This window comes from Phoenix dactylifera, chromosome 3 (assembly GCF_051530095.1).
Source record: "Phoenix dactylifera cultivar Ajwa chromosome 3, Ajwa_hap1_PhDact_Kaust_v1.1, whole genome shotgun sequence".
In the NCBI taxonomy this organism is placed as follows: Eukaryota; Viridiplantae; Streptophyta; class Magnoliopsida; order Arecales; family Arecaceae; genus Phoenix; species Phoenix dactylifera.
Genome location: NC_143192.1, coordinates 41,815,575 through 41,831,387, shown reverse-complemented (window position 1 = coordinate 41,831,387; position 15,813 = coordinate 41,815,575). Strand labels below are relative to the sequence as shown.

General features: G+C 47.5%; 1 protein-coding gene across 4 annotated transcripts; it reads left to right on the top strand.

Annotated features, from left to right (window-relative positions):
• Positions 1-3,554: 3,554 nt before the first annotated feature.
• Positions 3,555-15,603, top strand: LOC103718482 (protein SPIRAL1-like 5). 4 transcript variants are annotated; one of them, XM_089929687.1, is made up of 4 exons: positions 3,555-6,123; positions 14,585-14,783; positions 14,865-15,142; positions 15,228-15,603. In XM_089929687.1, exons 3-4 carry the CDS (start codon positions 14,921-14,923, stop codon positions 15,300-15,302), a joined length of 297 nt encoding a protein of 98 aa, XP_089785813.1. In that variant the 5' UTR covers positions 3,555-6,123; positions 14,585-14,783; positions 14,865-14,920; the 3' UTR covers positions 15,303-15,603. The 4 variants fall into 4 exon arrangements, with proteins under 4 accessions (XP_089785813.1, XP_088574582.1, XP_088574580.1 ...); XM_088718456.2 differs by lacking the exon at positions 14,585-14,783 and having other exon boundaries at positions 14,868-15,142; XM_088718454.2 differs by lacking the exon at positions 14,585-14,783.
• The last annotated feature ends 210 nt before the right edge of the window (positions 15,604-15,813 follow it).

The window sequence follows — 15,813 nt, the reverse complement described above, 5'->3', positions numbered from 1 at the left end:
TGTCATTAATGCACGAGACCCCCCCAAGTCTCTGATGCACTCAGTCATTTAATGAACACGGCTCAAGACGATCTCCGGATCACTGAACCATCAAAGCGTATGGCTCTCCCTGACCGCCGGTTCATTCGGTAATAAATGCACTTACCATCCACGGACCCCAGGCCCACCACGGCCGGCGGTTCAACCACTCCAACAGGTCCGATCGACCGTGACAACTCCCTGGTTCCGGTCTGATTCGGTCCCATTCTCCACTACGCCATTAATGGGCCAAATCGTGCCCAATTATGACGAAAAGGGACAAATTCCCCTGCCACCTCCCAGGTAACGTAATCCCCTTCTATAAAAGGGAACCTGGGAGAAGGGAAGGGAGGAGACCCCAGGAGAACCCTCCTAGACCGGGAGGAGAGAACACAGCACAGACACAATTGAGGAAACTGATCCTCCTCATCTTGTCCAAATATTTCCTCTGTCTTCTCCACACACTCTCTTCCCTGCTCTCTCCACATACTTGCCCCCTCTGACTTAAGCATCGGAGGGCCGGCGCCGGGGAGCCCGGCCACCGGTTTTTCTTGCAGGACTCGCACCCTCCAGGAAGACGCCATCAGCCGGCGCACCGCCGACCACCGTCCCTGCGGCGGAGCCCCTCCTCCCCGGACGGGACAGGACGCCTTCTTCACCGCTCACCCCACTCTCCACAGCCTCCAGGAGGACGCGGCCAGCCGGCGCACCGCCGACCACCGTCTCTGCGGCGGAGCCCCTCCTTCCCCGGCTTCGCGGCGGCCCCCGGGTCCAATTTCCAGCAACAGTTGGCGCTAGAGGAAGGGCCCGAGTTCGCTGCCATGAAGCTAAGAAGCAAAGGGGCTTCCAACGCCTCTCGACGTCAACGTTCGGAACTCACCACCTCCGGCCGAGTCAGCGCCTCAAGTTCGACCGGAGCAGTTTGATGCCCTGGCGCAGCAAGTGCAGGCGTTGGCTACTGTTGTCCAAAGCTTGCAACCCAGGGGCATCCCAACGGCACCGCCTCCTCGGGCTCCAGTCCAACCGGAGCCTCCTACAAGCGGACTTCCCCTTCGAGGTCAGGACTCTCAAGTCCAGGCCTCCCTCTGGAGAGAGCACCCAGCCAGAGGCCACAGAGGCTGGCCACAGCCTTCAGAAGCTGAGTGGGTTCCAGGGCAACCTGCGCTCGAACGAACCGCTGCAGCGATCCTCCAGAATGATGAACTCGACAAGGAGGTCGAGAAGCTGGAACGCCAAATCCAGGCACTCCACGGGAGGAAGTCAGGACATAACGGCGACTTCGAGTTCAATACGAAGTCGCCCTTCTCCCAGGAGATTGAAGATGAACCGGTCCCGCTACGGTTCAAGATGCCCCAGGTGGAGCCTTACAACGGCAAGGCTGATCCCCTGGACCACCTGGAAAGCTACCGGGTCCTGATGGCCCTGCAAGGAGCCTCGGAGGCCATGATGTGCAAGGCCTTTCCGGCGACACTCCGAGGACCGGCCCGGCTTTGGTTCACCGGGCTGAAGCCGAGTACTGTCTCCTCTTTTGAGCAGCTCGGCAGACAGTTTGCTGGCAATTTCGCCGCCAGCCAGCCCCAGCGGCGGACATCCGACTCCCTCCTAGACATCAAGCAAAAGGAGGGAGAATCCTTCAAGGAGTATTTGGACCGGTTTACCGCCGCAACATGGGAGGTCCGGGAGCTTGACCAGTCCATCGCCATGTCAGCACTAAAGACTGGAGCCCGGTCTTATAGATTCCTCTTCTCGATCGAGAAGAATTTCCCTGCGGACCTCACTGAGATGTTCGCCCGGGCGCGGAAGTACGCCAAGGCGGAAGAAGCCGTGGCAGCTAGGCGGGGCGGAACCGAGCAGAATCCCAAGAAGAGACGCCGCGAGGAGCGCGGCCAGCCCAGAAGCCCGTCTCCACGACGGGCTAGGAATCCACCCCGCCCGAAGAGTCCACCCCGGTTGAGGGGACCGCCACAGCAGAGGTCACCACTCCGCCCGAGGTTCCCACTGCAGGCCCGTGCACCCGAAGGGAGGTATGAAAGATATACTCCCCTCAACGCTCCTCGGGCTGAAATCCTCATGGAGATTGAGAGTCGGGATCGCATCCGGCTCCCACCTCCGAAGCCAGACACCAGAATCCGGCGTGATCCCCGGAAGTATTGCCGCTTCCACCGGGATCACGGCCATGATACCGAGGAGTGTTACCAGCTCCGAAATGAGATCGAAGCACTCATCCGCCGAGGGGTGCTCGATCGGTTTGTGCAAGGCCGGCGTGAAGGGAAGAAGCCAGCCGAAAGAGCAGCACAGCCTGAAGGTTCGAATGCCAACAGGCCCATCGCCGGCGTCATCAACACTATCCGAGGCGGGGCCTCGGCTGGAGAAGCTTCGGAGGAAGAAACCTCCTCAAAGCGCCTGCGCGCCTCTGAAGCCATCTCCTTTTCAGATGATGACCTAAAGGGAGTCGAAACTCCCCATGATGATGCCGTGGTCATCTCCATGATCATAAATAGATTTGATGTAAAACGCATCTTGGTCGATAATGGAAGCTCGGCGAATGTTTTGTACATTGGTGCATATTGTAAAATGGGGATGATAAAAGAACAGCTACGGAGGATGAATGCTCCGTTAGTTGGATTTACTGGAGATTCAGTCCCAGTAGAGGGCGAGATCGACCTTCTGGTCACAGCCGGGCTCGCCCCTCGTGAAAGTACCGTGGGTATGAGCTTCCTTGTAATACGCCTGCCCTCGGTTTACAATGCCATCCTTGGAAGGCCAGGCCTCAACGCCCTCCGAGCAGTGGTCTCAACTCACCACTTGCTCATGAGATTCCCCACCAGCCAGGGAGTCGGCGAAGTTCGAGGAGACCAAACGTTGGCAAGGCGATGCTACCTGGCAACCCACGAGGCAAAGCGACCAGCTGAGGTGCTTGCCCCAGCAACTGACCAGCCCTCAACCGAGGTTATGGAGGCACGGGTCAACCCTCAGAAAGAGCGGGTAGAGCCTGGTGAGTTACTGATCCAAGTTCCCTTACGAGAGAACTTTCCCGAGATAACCGTGCAGGTCGGCTCCGGCCTCGACGAGCACGAGAGGGGCCACCTCGTCAACTTTCTGCTGGACAACATGGATGTTTTCGCATGGTCGCCTGCAGACATGCCGGGGATAGATCCCGAGATCATGGTCCACCGGCTCCAAGTAAAGCCAACCAGCAAGCCCGTGCGGCAGAAGAAGCGAGGCGCTGCCCCTGAACGACAGCAAGCAGCAGCCGAGGAGGTCAGCAAACTCCTTGAGGCCGGCTTCATCCGGGAGATAGCCTACCCGGAGTGGCTCGCCAATGTGGTCCTCGTCAAGAAAGCCAGCGGGAAGTGGCGTATGTGCGTGGACTACACTGACCTGAATAAAGCCCGCCCGAAGGGCGATGTAAAGCCACTCCCCGTCTTCCGGATTCGACTTAAAGATAAAAAGTCGCCGGAAAACGTTTACAGAGGCCGGAATCCCCTGCAGTAAACACAGTGACAGGAAGCCCGTCACTGTCCTCCAGGCATTCGGAGTAAGTTGCGCCGGAACCAACTGGCATACCGTCAGCAACTCATTCACGAAGCCGTGAAGAGGAAATCGGAGGCCGGCCCAGAGTGATTCCAGGTGCACTCCGATCCGGCCTACCGGAGGATCGGTTATCCGATCCCTTCGCCTGGCGGGCTCGAAACGGAACCCGTGAAGAGGGAAGAACCACTCTTCGGTCATTTCGACCTCCAGGATGCTCATGGTGGACTCGACTTCGCTAGGGAGAGAACCCATTGCGAGAAAAAGAAATCAAAAAGAAGAGGGACCTGAGGGAAATGCCGGAGAAAAGGAATTTCGGTCTGAGGAAGACGAAGGAAAGCTGGAAGCAGAAGGCAATAGAAAGAGGACAAGGGGCCAGGGGAGAGTTTAAATAGACCTCCCCAACGGCCCAGATCAGCGAGAAAAATGCTGTATCCTGTTTAGATGGCGACGCGTGTCGGTCCAAAAGACAGAACGACGCATTTAATTAGGGCTAGCGCTTCGGACACCGAAGCGCCTCATTGGATCGTGCGGCCCCATCATGAGCCCACGACGTGAGGACGCCTCGCAAAAAGTATCCCAATAATGAGACTTTTCGGGAAAGGAGAGACGCCGCCTATTAAAGGCACTTCAAAGCGCTCGATAATTCAAAATGCGCAATAAATTAGGATTTTCGGAATCCGTAATGACCCAACTGAAGCTACTTCCTACGCTCCAGCTGGTAGCCAACTGGAACTCGGAAGTCGGGGGGTAGTGTTGGGGGAAAAACCCCAAGTCATACCGCCACGGAGGCGCTCGGCCAAAGGGCGCCGACCAGAAAGGCGCTCGGCCAAAGGGCGCCGGCCGGAAAGGCGCTCGACCGAAGAGTGCCGACCAGCAGGGTGCTCGGCTAGAGAGCACCGACCAGAGAGAGCGCCAAGAAGAGGCGCCCAACCAAAATGACCAAGTAGGGATGCTCGGCTAGAAAGAGTCGACCAGAGGACGCCGACCAGAGAAAGCGCTCGCCTAAAAAGCGCCGACCAGGAAACCAACCAAAGAGCGCTAAGACGCTCGCCCAAAGGGCGCCGAGCAGAAGTACTAGAAGCAACCCCGCCACAGGGCGCCCCATTGGGCGACCAGCTTGGCTCGGCACCCCCGCCGAGCCGATGCCTTAACCAAATGTTCAACCTGCCGCTATCTCCAAGCCATCAAGGCATAAGATCTCCGCAGGTATTCGGCACGACCTGTCATTAATGCACGAGACCCCCCCAAGTCTCTGATGCACTCAGTCATTTAATGAACACGGCTCAAGACGATCTCCGGATCACTGAACCATCAAAGAGTATGGCTCTCCCTGACCGCCGGTTCATTCGGTAATAAATGCACTTACCATCCACGGACCCCAGGCCCACCACGGCCGGCGGTTCAACCACTCCAACAGGTCCGATCGACCGTGACAACTCCCTGGTTCCGGTCTGATTCGGTCCCGTTCTCCACTACGCCATTAATGGGCCAAATCGTGCCCAATTATGACGAAAAGGGACAAATTCTCCTGCCACCTCCCAGGTAACGTAATCCCCTTCTATAAAAGGGAACCTGGGAGAAGGGAAGGGGGGAGACCCCAGGAGAACCCTCCTAGACCGGGAGGAGAGAACACAGCACAGACACAATTGAGGAAACTGATCCTCCTCATCTTGTCCAAATATTTCCTCTGTCTTCTCCACACACTCTCTTCCCTGCTCTCTCCACATACTTGCCCCCTCTGACTTAAGCATCGGAGGGCCGGCGCCGGGGAGCCCGGCCACCGGTTTTTCTTGCAGGACTCGCACCATCCAGGAGGACGCCACCAGCCGGCGCACCGCCGACCACCGTCCCTGCGGCGGAGCCCCTCCTCTCCGGACGGGACAGGACGCCTTCTTCACCGCTCACCCCACTCTCCACAGCCTCCAGGAGGACGCGGCCAGCCGGCGCACCGCCGACCACCATCCCTGCGGCGGAGCCCCTCCTTCCCCGGCTTCGCGGCGGCCCCCGGGTCCAATTTCCAGCAACAATTAGCAATCATGCGATGAACTAGAAAAAATTAGACTCAAGTTGTTGAGGTATGTGGTATGTATGTGAAAGTAAAAGCATATACCATCTGCATTGAGGGAAGAATTTCTTGATGTTTAGTATGCATAATATAGCTTACACCTGTCTAATGCCAAGAAAGCAGCATACATGTACGAACGCAGGCAGGCTGCAAGGTCAAAGGTGGACATCTGTCAGAATTTTTTTGTCCTTTATTTAGAAAAACATTGGAAAAAGCCCAATCCGATTCGTCTTATCACACTGGCTGGCTAGCAGCCTTATCATGGGTAATGTTAGTGATGTTGTCCGCTCGTTATAAGCCTACCGTTTTTGTATAGAATAGAAAAAATTCCATTAGAGAAACGGAGATCTCCTCATTCCCCCTCCCGTCTTATTCCAGTTCCTCCTTATCATCTCCTCAAATTGTCTCACTTTCCTCTTGATCCTGATGCAGGGGCCATGATGGGCCCAAGTACACTGGTGAAGCAGATATTGTTCTACATTGCTGCGATCAATCAGAGGTTTGAGGTATGATGACACATGATTAGATCTAGATCAATCAGAATTATCTCTATACTTGCAGATATTCCTCTGTTAGTTATCTCTTCTCTGGGATATTTAGCGTTTCAGCTGAAAGTTTTGTGGTTGTTTAATGTCGATTGCTAGATGATTTTAAGATGTTAGTCTTAGCTTTTATTCATTCTTTTTTTCTTTGTTTTCTTTCTGCTTTCCCATCTCTACAACTGTCAATGCTCAGCTCACTTCGATCCGTTTTGGGTGAAAGAGCTAGGTTAGTTTCAACCAAAGGTTCATTAACTGATATAGATACTGTATGGAACTATTACTATGTTGTGGTAATATTACCCTCTTCTGGCAATCAAGAAACTCATCAAAAATGCCAAATTGCTTGTAATAATAATACAAGTCGCCGAATTGCTAACTTTAAAGAATGTGATCGGAAAATGGACTCTGCCAATAGAGCGATTGAGTGAAAAAAATTAAAAATATGTAGCTTATTGATCATAAATCGGTTATTTTTGCCTCGCCCAAGTTGGGTCTCACTTGGGTCGTGCGTAGGCGAGCCCAATCCTTTCTTCCAACACTATATCTACATGCTACTACTCAGTCCAAATAGAATAGAACTATTATTAGTTTAGAGTGATTTTATATGAATGAATGGCATTATTTGAGGACATAACGCATCTATAAAATCATATCTTTAATATACATAATTTGGAGCTATATATGTCGCACCACAATCTTCCACATTATATGACAATTGACAACTATGCATTTACGATGTAAAAGGTAGGCAGCAATGTACAAATTGCAAAAGAAACACTCAACTTGAAATGTCCTGTGCTATTAAATGGAGCACATTGAATGATCATAGGCGAGAATGAATCTATATATCAATACATGGAGAAAATATATCATATTTGCATCAGCATTATAGCATAAATAGGTTTTCCAAAAAACACACTTAAAAATATATTAAATGAAAATAAATGATCAAATAGCTTACACTTTACGAAGACAAGAAAATCGCAAAATCTGAAGTAACTATCATTTAACATATCATGAATCCATTTCCTAGAATGTTAATCGATCCAGTTCCTTTTGTTTCATGTGTTCTTGCTTTATATATATATGAACTGTACGAAAAAAAATTCAATGCATGAGGCATTCTAGCATTCATTCAACAGCATCCTCACCTTACAATGTCAGTTAAATCTCTATCCAGCTAGATATAACATTCGGACATGCATTTCTAGTAAAGTCACCAACTTTTAATTTCGGCTTCGTTCTTCTCAACCGATGAGAAAATGGGCACAGTTCAGATAAGAAAATATCATATCACTATTAACTCTTAGGTTAGCATGGGAAAATGGAAGAGGATTGCAAAAATTGATTGCAACCATACTTTAGAGAATAAAACATTCAGATAAGAAAATATCATATTGCCATGCAACCAGCGCCGGCTCGAGCCCTAGGCGATCGAGGGGGTCGTCTAAGGCCCCAGGCCAATGGAAGGCCCTCGGGAAGCTGACCAAAAGGAAGCAAAAGCCCATATAAAATGGGATCTGGAGCTGGCTACGAGTCTTCCCCCTTGATGGAAGGGAGGTGGAGAGTTTCCTGGCCTGCAGAGGGGCAATTTGGGAAGTTGGGGACAATAGTTTTGTTTTGGGTGGGGAGAGAGAGAGAGAGAGGAGGGATTTGGTTGGCTTGATAGACGCCTGAAGCCACTCTTATCTTTCATCCCTTCTCTTTTTTGGTTTTGGTCTTGGTTTTCCTTCCCTCACATTACTCCTGATCCAGCTGGGCCATCCGGAAGAAAGATAGGGGGATTGGAGATGGACTTCTTGGAGGGTGGAGATTCTTTTAGTTTTCTCCTCTCGGTTTCTTCTCCCCTCTTGGGTGGTAGAGAGAGAAAAGGAGGGAGGGGGTTGAATGGCTGCTGTGCTGTGATGTTGCAGTTGCCGCTTGGGTACTCACTTGAAGGGGAGATGGTGGGATGGGGTGAATTTCCCATAATGACCCTACTTTCTCTTGTAGAGAGGTTCCTTTGGACAAATTCTTTTCTTTACTTTGACCATGAAGTGCCATGGGATGACCTTTTCATGGTAAATAGTATTGCCAAGCATTATCTCAGTTATTTAATTAGTTTCATAGCCCTTCATTTAAAGTAATTACTTTTATGTGTTTCCATTCAAGAATTATATTAAATTGAAAAGGCTTCTTGTCTATATTTATTAGATTCATGTATCTTTGTTGAAATAATGTACTTGATAGCTATCTATTTTTATATATTTTTTTAAGTATTTTATATTTATTAAAAAAATTATTATTAAAAAAGAGGTCTCGTTCATTGGATTCGCCTTAGGCCCCAGAATGTATTGAGCCGCCCCTGCATGCAACATGAACATCACAAAAGGTGATGGAATTTAATCAAGCGGTTCCTTTGCTGGCCGCTCATTGACGAAGGTGAGACCGAGCCCGATCGACTTCACGGTTTGTTAGGGAAAGGTAAGAGAGGAGATAAAAGGCTAAGAGGGAAAGGTGGTGGTTCCCTGCTGCCTTCTAGAGGCCAAGTGCAGTCGATCAATTTCACGATTGGTGACAACTGCAGGGTTGGTGAAGTCATTCGGAGTTAGGTTCCAGAGGTCTCGGTTCAAGTCCCATTCCCGCAGAAGCAATAAAAGTAGGTGGAATTTTGATTCCATATCTTCTCTGTGATGGTTTAAACATCCCAATAGCTCATTCATGTCAAATTTTGATGAATGGATGTTTAATATAAGGTGGTGTGATGGTGCCGTGATGGCTCCATGGGGTGGTGATTAACTTTGCCGTACGTAAATCTTGAGATCTACCATACATGACATGTTATTTCACACTTGCAACATACCTAAAATTGCTCCTTTCCATCGCTCTGCAGTTTAAGAATATGTGGGACCTACAAGAAAAAAAAAGAAGCTATCCATGATTCCATGTTGAACATCTAGCCGCCAAAGATCTTCCATATGTTGGTGCCTATTAGAATTCATTTGGTTCGCAAAAAGAATTTTTCTTTGTTCGGAGTTAGGTTCCGAAGGTCTCTGATGAAGTCCCATTACCGCAGAAGCAATAAAAGTAGGTGGAATTTTGATTCCATATCTTCTCTGTGATGGTTTAAACATCATAATAGCTCATTCATGTCAAATGTCGATGTATGGATGTTTAATGTAAGGTGGTGTGATGGTGTCATGATGGCTCCATGGGGTGGTGATTAACTTTGTCGTACACTCGTACATAAATCTTGAGACCTACCATACATGACATGTTGCCTCACACTTACAACATACCTAAAATTGCACCTTTCCATGGCTCCACAGTTTAAGAAAATGTATGACCTACAAGAAAAAAGCTATCCATGATTCCATGCAGAACATCTGGCCGCCAAGACCTTCTAGGTTGGTGACTATGGCTGTCCAAACTTCCCATCCTCAAAGGTTTGGTGCCTGGAGCGATTGGCAGCATCCTTATGCTTGCGTTCTCTGTGGTAACTTTGATGAAATCGCCGGCGACCTTGTCCTGAACAAACAAAGTTCAAGGAATATAAAAAGCGTTGGTTTGCATGCACAGAAAGGCAAAATAATTAGCGTGGGCTTGTGAAGGTGCCATGGAAGCAAATGTAGACAGCCCTTCGCATCTATGGAGATGGCTCTAAATGTTGTTACATACAAAAGTGGAGTGACCGGAGAACAAACATTTCCAAGTCCCTCGTGTCTAGTATCTTCAAAAAGCTACGGCAATGAATGATGGAAGAAAACTTGAATTAAGTGGTGATGTTGGATAATAAACCAAATTAATTTTTTAACTCAGTTGAGTCAACATACATGTCATCCTACAAGGCATCCTATGCAGCATGGTCAAAGAGTCAATAAGTCAATAATCCTAGTCAAGTATCATGGCAGGTAAGGAGACATATGAGTTGAGCCATTTAATAAAGTGAATAATATTATTGGGTACCTTTGAAGTTTCCAAGTAGACATATCTTTTAGAGTTTCTACAAGGTGTCTCCTAGAGTCTATGAATAATTTAATGCTAGTACTCATGATGTATCTTTAGTGTTTCGAAGAAGTGTCTCACAGGGTTTAATCTAAGTTCTAATTATTATCTTTTTGGAGTACTAATTATGGATAATATGACAATTTCTAGGATTTTTTTATTTGAAAAAATGATTGCAGGGAAAAAAAAAATTATATTTGGTTGGTGAAAAAACTATGCTGAAAAATGACACGGGAAAAAGATTACATTGTTGCTGAAAAATGACCCTACCTAGGCGTGCCTATTACTGGCCGGAGGCTACGGGTGGCAGAGTGCTCCGGTTTGGTGCAGCGAGTCCAGAGCAGGCTGGAGGGATGGAGGGCGTTCTTATTATCCATGATGGGGAGAGTGACACTGGTCAGGGCAGTGCTGGGATCTCTACTGGTGTATCTCATGGCCAACACAGTGGTTCCCAAGACGATCCTGTTAAGGATCGAGCGCCTTCTTCGGAATTTCCTGTGGGGGTCATACGGTGGAGGTCACGGAGTGCACCTGGTCGCTTGGGAGCAGGTTTGCCGGCCCACCAGTGAGGGTGGTCTGGGAGTGCAGTCCCTTATTGAGTGGCGCGAGATATTCATTGCTCGGCATGCAGCTCGGTTCATATTAGAGCCACACGGCCTCTGGAGTCAGGTGATGACAGCCAGATATGGCCGAGGGGCTTCAGGGGTGGCACAGCGGGGTCGCCGAGTCTCCTTCATGTGGTGTGAGATCGGGAGGTACCTGCCGTCAGTATCGGCACACATCAGGGTTCTGATTGGCGACGGCCGGAGTATTGATGTGACTAGCGACTTATGGGTGGACTCCTAGCTTGGCCTTGAGCTGTTGGCCAACTATGTTTGACACAGAGGCAGTTGAGGGGTTACGGGTGTGCGACCTCCTTGCACCAGGAGGGGCAGTATGGGATGAGGCCAGACTCAGGCTATTGTTCGGGGTACACCTAGCTGCGAGGATCCGATCCCTCCCGTTACCAGGATGCGGGGGGCCAGATGTCAGGGTGTGGGGCACCTCGAGCCAGGCCAGTGTCAGGTAGGGAGACCTCACGCACGCCATTCAGCCAGGGCACGAGCCGGGGCCGGACTGCACTTGGATTTGGAGGTCCGGACTTCACCCGAGGGTCGCTCTCTTTCTATGGAAGGTGTTCTGGAACCGACTTCCTATGAGAGTAGAGCTGAGCAGGCGAGGTTGGGGGGTCCCAGCTGAGTGCGGGACGTGTGGAGCTGAGGAGTCAGCGGACCACGTGCTCTTCCAGTGTACATGGGCGAGGTCGACATGGCAGTGGGCTGGGATCCCGCGGGGGGCCCGGAGTGAGCGGCTACAGTTTCTCAGGGTGATACGGCAGTGGTTAGCCAGTTTACGAACCCGCGAGGAGGGCATTAGAGCTACTTGCACAGCACTTCAGATCTAGCTGGCAAGGAATGCCCGCACCCTCGGTGAGCGCAGGGTGTCACCGAGGTTTGTGGCAGAGCTCGCTCGAGCACAGGCCTCGGAGTTCAGACCCGTCCATCATACAGATAGACCTTTAACAGCTCGGGACACCTGGGGTTCCCCCCTGCTTCGGCAGCCTCTCAGTTGGTGTTTTTCACCTGGGAGCCCCCACCCCTGAGCTTCCTCAAGGTCAACTTCGATGGGTCGGTTCTGGATGGCGGCACGCGAGACGGTGCGGGCTTTGTCTTACGAGGCCCGCATTCCAGGGTAGTGGCCGCAGGTGGCTGTCAATTGTTTGATACATCGGTGCCGGGAGCAGAGCTGCATGCAGCCTGGGCAGGCCTTCGACATGCGCGGATAGTACTACGGGCCAGCTCGATTATTTTGGAGGGTGACTCGGCCACTGTTGTCCGATGGATTCAGAGGGGATTGGGGGGTGAGAGCACAGACCATCCCTTGATTCGCGATATTGTGATGATGAGTGAGGGAGGGGCCATTTTGGCCAAACATGTATTTAGGGAGGCCAATGGGGCAGCCGATTGGGTGGCTGGCCATGTGGCCCACCACTCGGGGTATGCCCTCTGGTCGGGGGAGACGGAGCTGCCATTGGCACTCCGTGAGGTATTGTATTTTGACTTTATTGGGTGTATTCGTACCCATTCTGTATGAAGTACCCGTTTTCAGCAAAAAAAAAAAAAAGATTACATTGTTTGGTTATATATAATCTTGTATAGAATACTGCCAAATTTTCAACAATACTCTTGAATAAACAATTCAAATAATAATATTTTTTCTTAGTTCATTTGTTGGCCATTCTTGGCATGCTTACATAAATGCTATCAATATTGGTTATTTTGAATATTGATAAATATTTTTAAATTAACTATGCATATATTAGAAAATATATTTATTATTTAAATAAGTTTTACCATGTTTTGGTATATAAATAAATATAATACTTATCAATAAATCCTACGTTAGATTTATTGATAACTCATATTTTTTTAATCATTTATTCATAGTTAATATTTATAAATAAATATATTAATATATTAAATATATTATTATTTGTAAATATTATAATAGACATATATAATATTAATATAACATTGATACAATTAATATTAATTGTGTAATATAATTAATGTAGCATGATTATAATATATGTGATGGTATTTCCATCAAGAAAAGATATTTTCAAAATTACTTTCACTCAGTAATCCAATATAGAAAAATAAATTCCACCCCTTAGTAGTATTTGTTTTATCTTGTCTCTTAAGAAAATAAGCATAGGACCTACTATTTATTCTACCATCTCTCTCATCCATTTTTTGTACCAAATATAGTAATATGATATGGAATTTATTTTTTCATGCTAGATTATTTCTAATCTAATGGGCCCTTAGATATAAGTACATTATGTAAGAGGTATATTGAGACTCACTGTGTAACCATATAAAGCCATGTAATGGCTCATCTTGTAAGTAAGAAGAACTGATCGAATAAAACAATATTATGATGTTATACTGCATCTACCATAGTACCACTCTTTTCCACCATGTCAATTATAGAAATATTAGATGCTTTCCACTGCTCCAAACGTGGTATCATCAGAGCTCAAATGTGTGAGCCTGCCATACATCTAGAGGTAACACAAGGCATAAGTCTTCTAATTTTATTACTTTTACTGTCATTATTATTATAATGGTTGTTGTTGTTGTTGTTGTTATATCGTAATCAGCATTATCATCATCATTAGTCTGAAGAACCAGCCAAAAGTTGGCAAATACTTTGGCAAAGTCCGCAACAGTTGAAAATCCTATAGATAGCCACCTCACAGCGCCACACCCTTCCCGCAGTAATGCCTTTTCTTTTTGAAGGAGCAAGGTTATGTCTTTTCATAACAAAAGTTGGACCACGAAACCCACCTTATTCAGACGGAACGGGGCGCCCTACCCAATCCACCATTCTCCAGCTGCAGCCATTTTCAGCTTCGCCTAAATTCTATGGCCAAGAGGGGGCCGAGCTGTTACTTTAGGTCAGTCATGTCCAAAGAACCCTATGTGGTGAGGGCCCGTTATGGTCCTTAAGATGCCTTTCTTGTTTTCTTAAAGCTCCTCCGATGATCATGAATATTTTATTTGATGTAATACTCTGAAAAAAATTTAGTTGGGTGGTTACTTAGCCTAAAGTATACATAGGAAGTTCCAAATTCAAAGATTAAATAGCATAAATAGTTATCAATTGGGTGTGCAAGAAAAGCTGTCATTGGAGTTTAGCTCCATCAAGAGCACAGTGGATGTCTTCTCCTAGAGGCCCAGCGATCCCATCAGACACTGACATCTAACCAAAATGTTTCCCTTGGCAAGCTGAAGAATCAAGATAAGCATAACATGTATGTGGACTCTAGGCATGAGGTTGTGCAAGCATGCATTGAATGGAGTCTTTTCTCTCTTTTCTTTTTATTAGAATAAAATTGGTGCTCATAATTAAGATGTAAGTTCGCGTAGAAGGTGTTCAAATTCGACCAAGGTAGCGAAACGAATCCTGTTTAACACATTCAATATGCATGACTTGCACGTACATGTTTAGGCTTCATGCATCATGTTTAGGCTTTCACAAGAAAATTTGAGAGTGGGAGCAGTATAACGCATTAGTATGAATTGGGATGCAGAAGTCGCGTATTCTATGGGTGTAGTATAACTAATATTCAACTTGCAACAAAATTGTTTATGGGTTGACAAATATATATGCACAACCACACGTGCAAATCATATAAATGAGAGCACATTTAACAATTCTCATACACTAAGAATTTGAGTGCAAAAATTCTAATTGCAAACATCTCACCATTCCATGGACTCGCAACCATTGAACATATATACTCTTTGCTTAATTCAGTCAAAGTGCATTTCAAATTTGATCTTGTATACTTGCTAATAGGCTTTGTCTATTGATGCATGGCTTACTAATGCAGCTCGAATGAATCATTAGTTCTGCATATAATGTATCGTGAGCAACTGAGCATAGCTTCCATTTGATCCCAAGTCCCTTAACACCAGAAGTTTTAACTCAGAAGGTTTAGGATACGAGATGTACTGCAGTGGAGAAAGTAACAATGAGGAATAAAAAATGGATATTTTGCATGTCATGATCCGCATGCATTCTAGCATGAGGTATCTCTCTCTCTCTCTCTCTCTTTCCTTCCCACCCCTCCGGTCTTCTATAAATACCGTGAATCTATGCCACCTTCTCAGCAGCGCCGGGAAGACCCAGAATAAATAGACTCATCCATCTCACAGAGTGCTACAAGATGAGTAGAGGTGGGAGCTTCGGGGGTGGAAAGAGCTCTCTGGGTTACCTCTTTGAATCGGATGAGCCGGCAATCTCGCCCCCTGGATCTACCAAGGCTACCGAGCCTCCATCTGATGAAGGTAGCAAGAGCAAAGCAGCAACCCAAGAGACTCAACCAGAAAAACCTGTCTCCAACAACTACCACAGAGCGCAAGGCCAGAACTCAGGGAACTTCATCACTGTTAGTAGTATTACATCCCTTATGCTTCTCTATTTCCGTAGTTCCTTAATATGTGATAGCACAAAGTTCTCATATTCTTTTCCAGGGTCGGCCCTCCACCAAGGTCCTCTCAGCTCCTGGTGGAAGCTCGTCTCTTGGCTACCTGTTTGGGGATAAATGACCTGTGGTTTGGAGTGGCTTCATTAGTGGTCTGAAATAAGGGCATCGTGAGCCCGGCTGTGAGTGGATTTTATGAAGGTTATGATGTCAAGACTATAATAGCTAGGTGACAGGTTCTCTCTTTCAAGGAGGATTACATGGTTGTGAGTCTCCTTACGCTGCTGCAGATGGTGAGAACTAGGAGATGTTTATAGCTTTTATTTCTTTTCTGGAGAAATCCATCCATTGCGGATGAGGTTTGGCGGACACCTAGTTGTATACTACTATTACCTGAGTCTAATAGCTGTGTGCTGCTTTGAGTAGTATTTGAAGTTTGGTACTGCTGTTTGTATAGTTTGCTCTACATATTAATTTACTAGATCTCTTAATTTGTGTATATTCTGCTAATTGATCTGAATCTCTAGGGAGCCAAACAAGAGATGTTGGAATACGTAATGGTTTAGTAAATAGAACGATGACTGTAGAAACTTGATGGCGATCTTTGTTCAGATTTCGATTGAGGAAGTATCAGC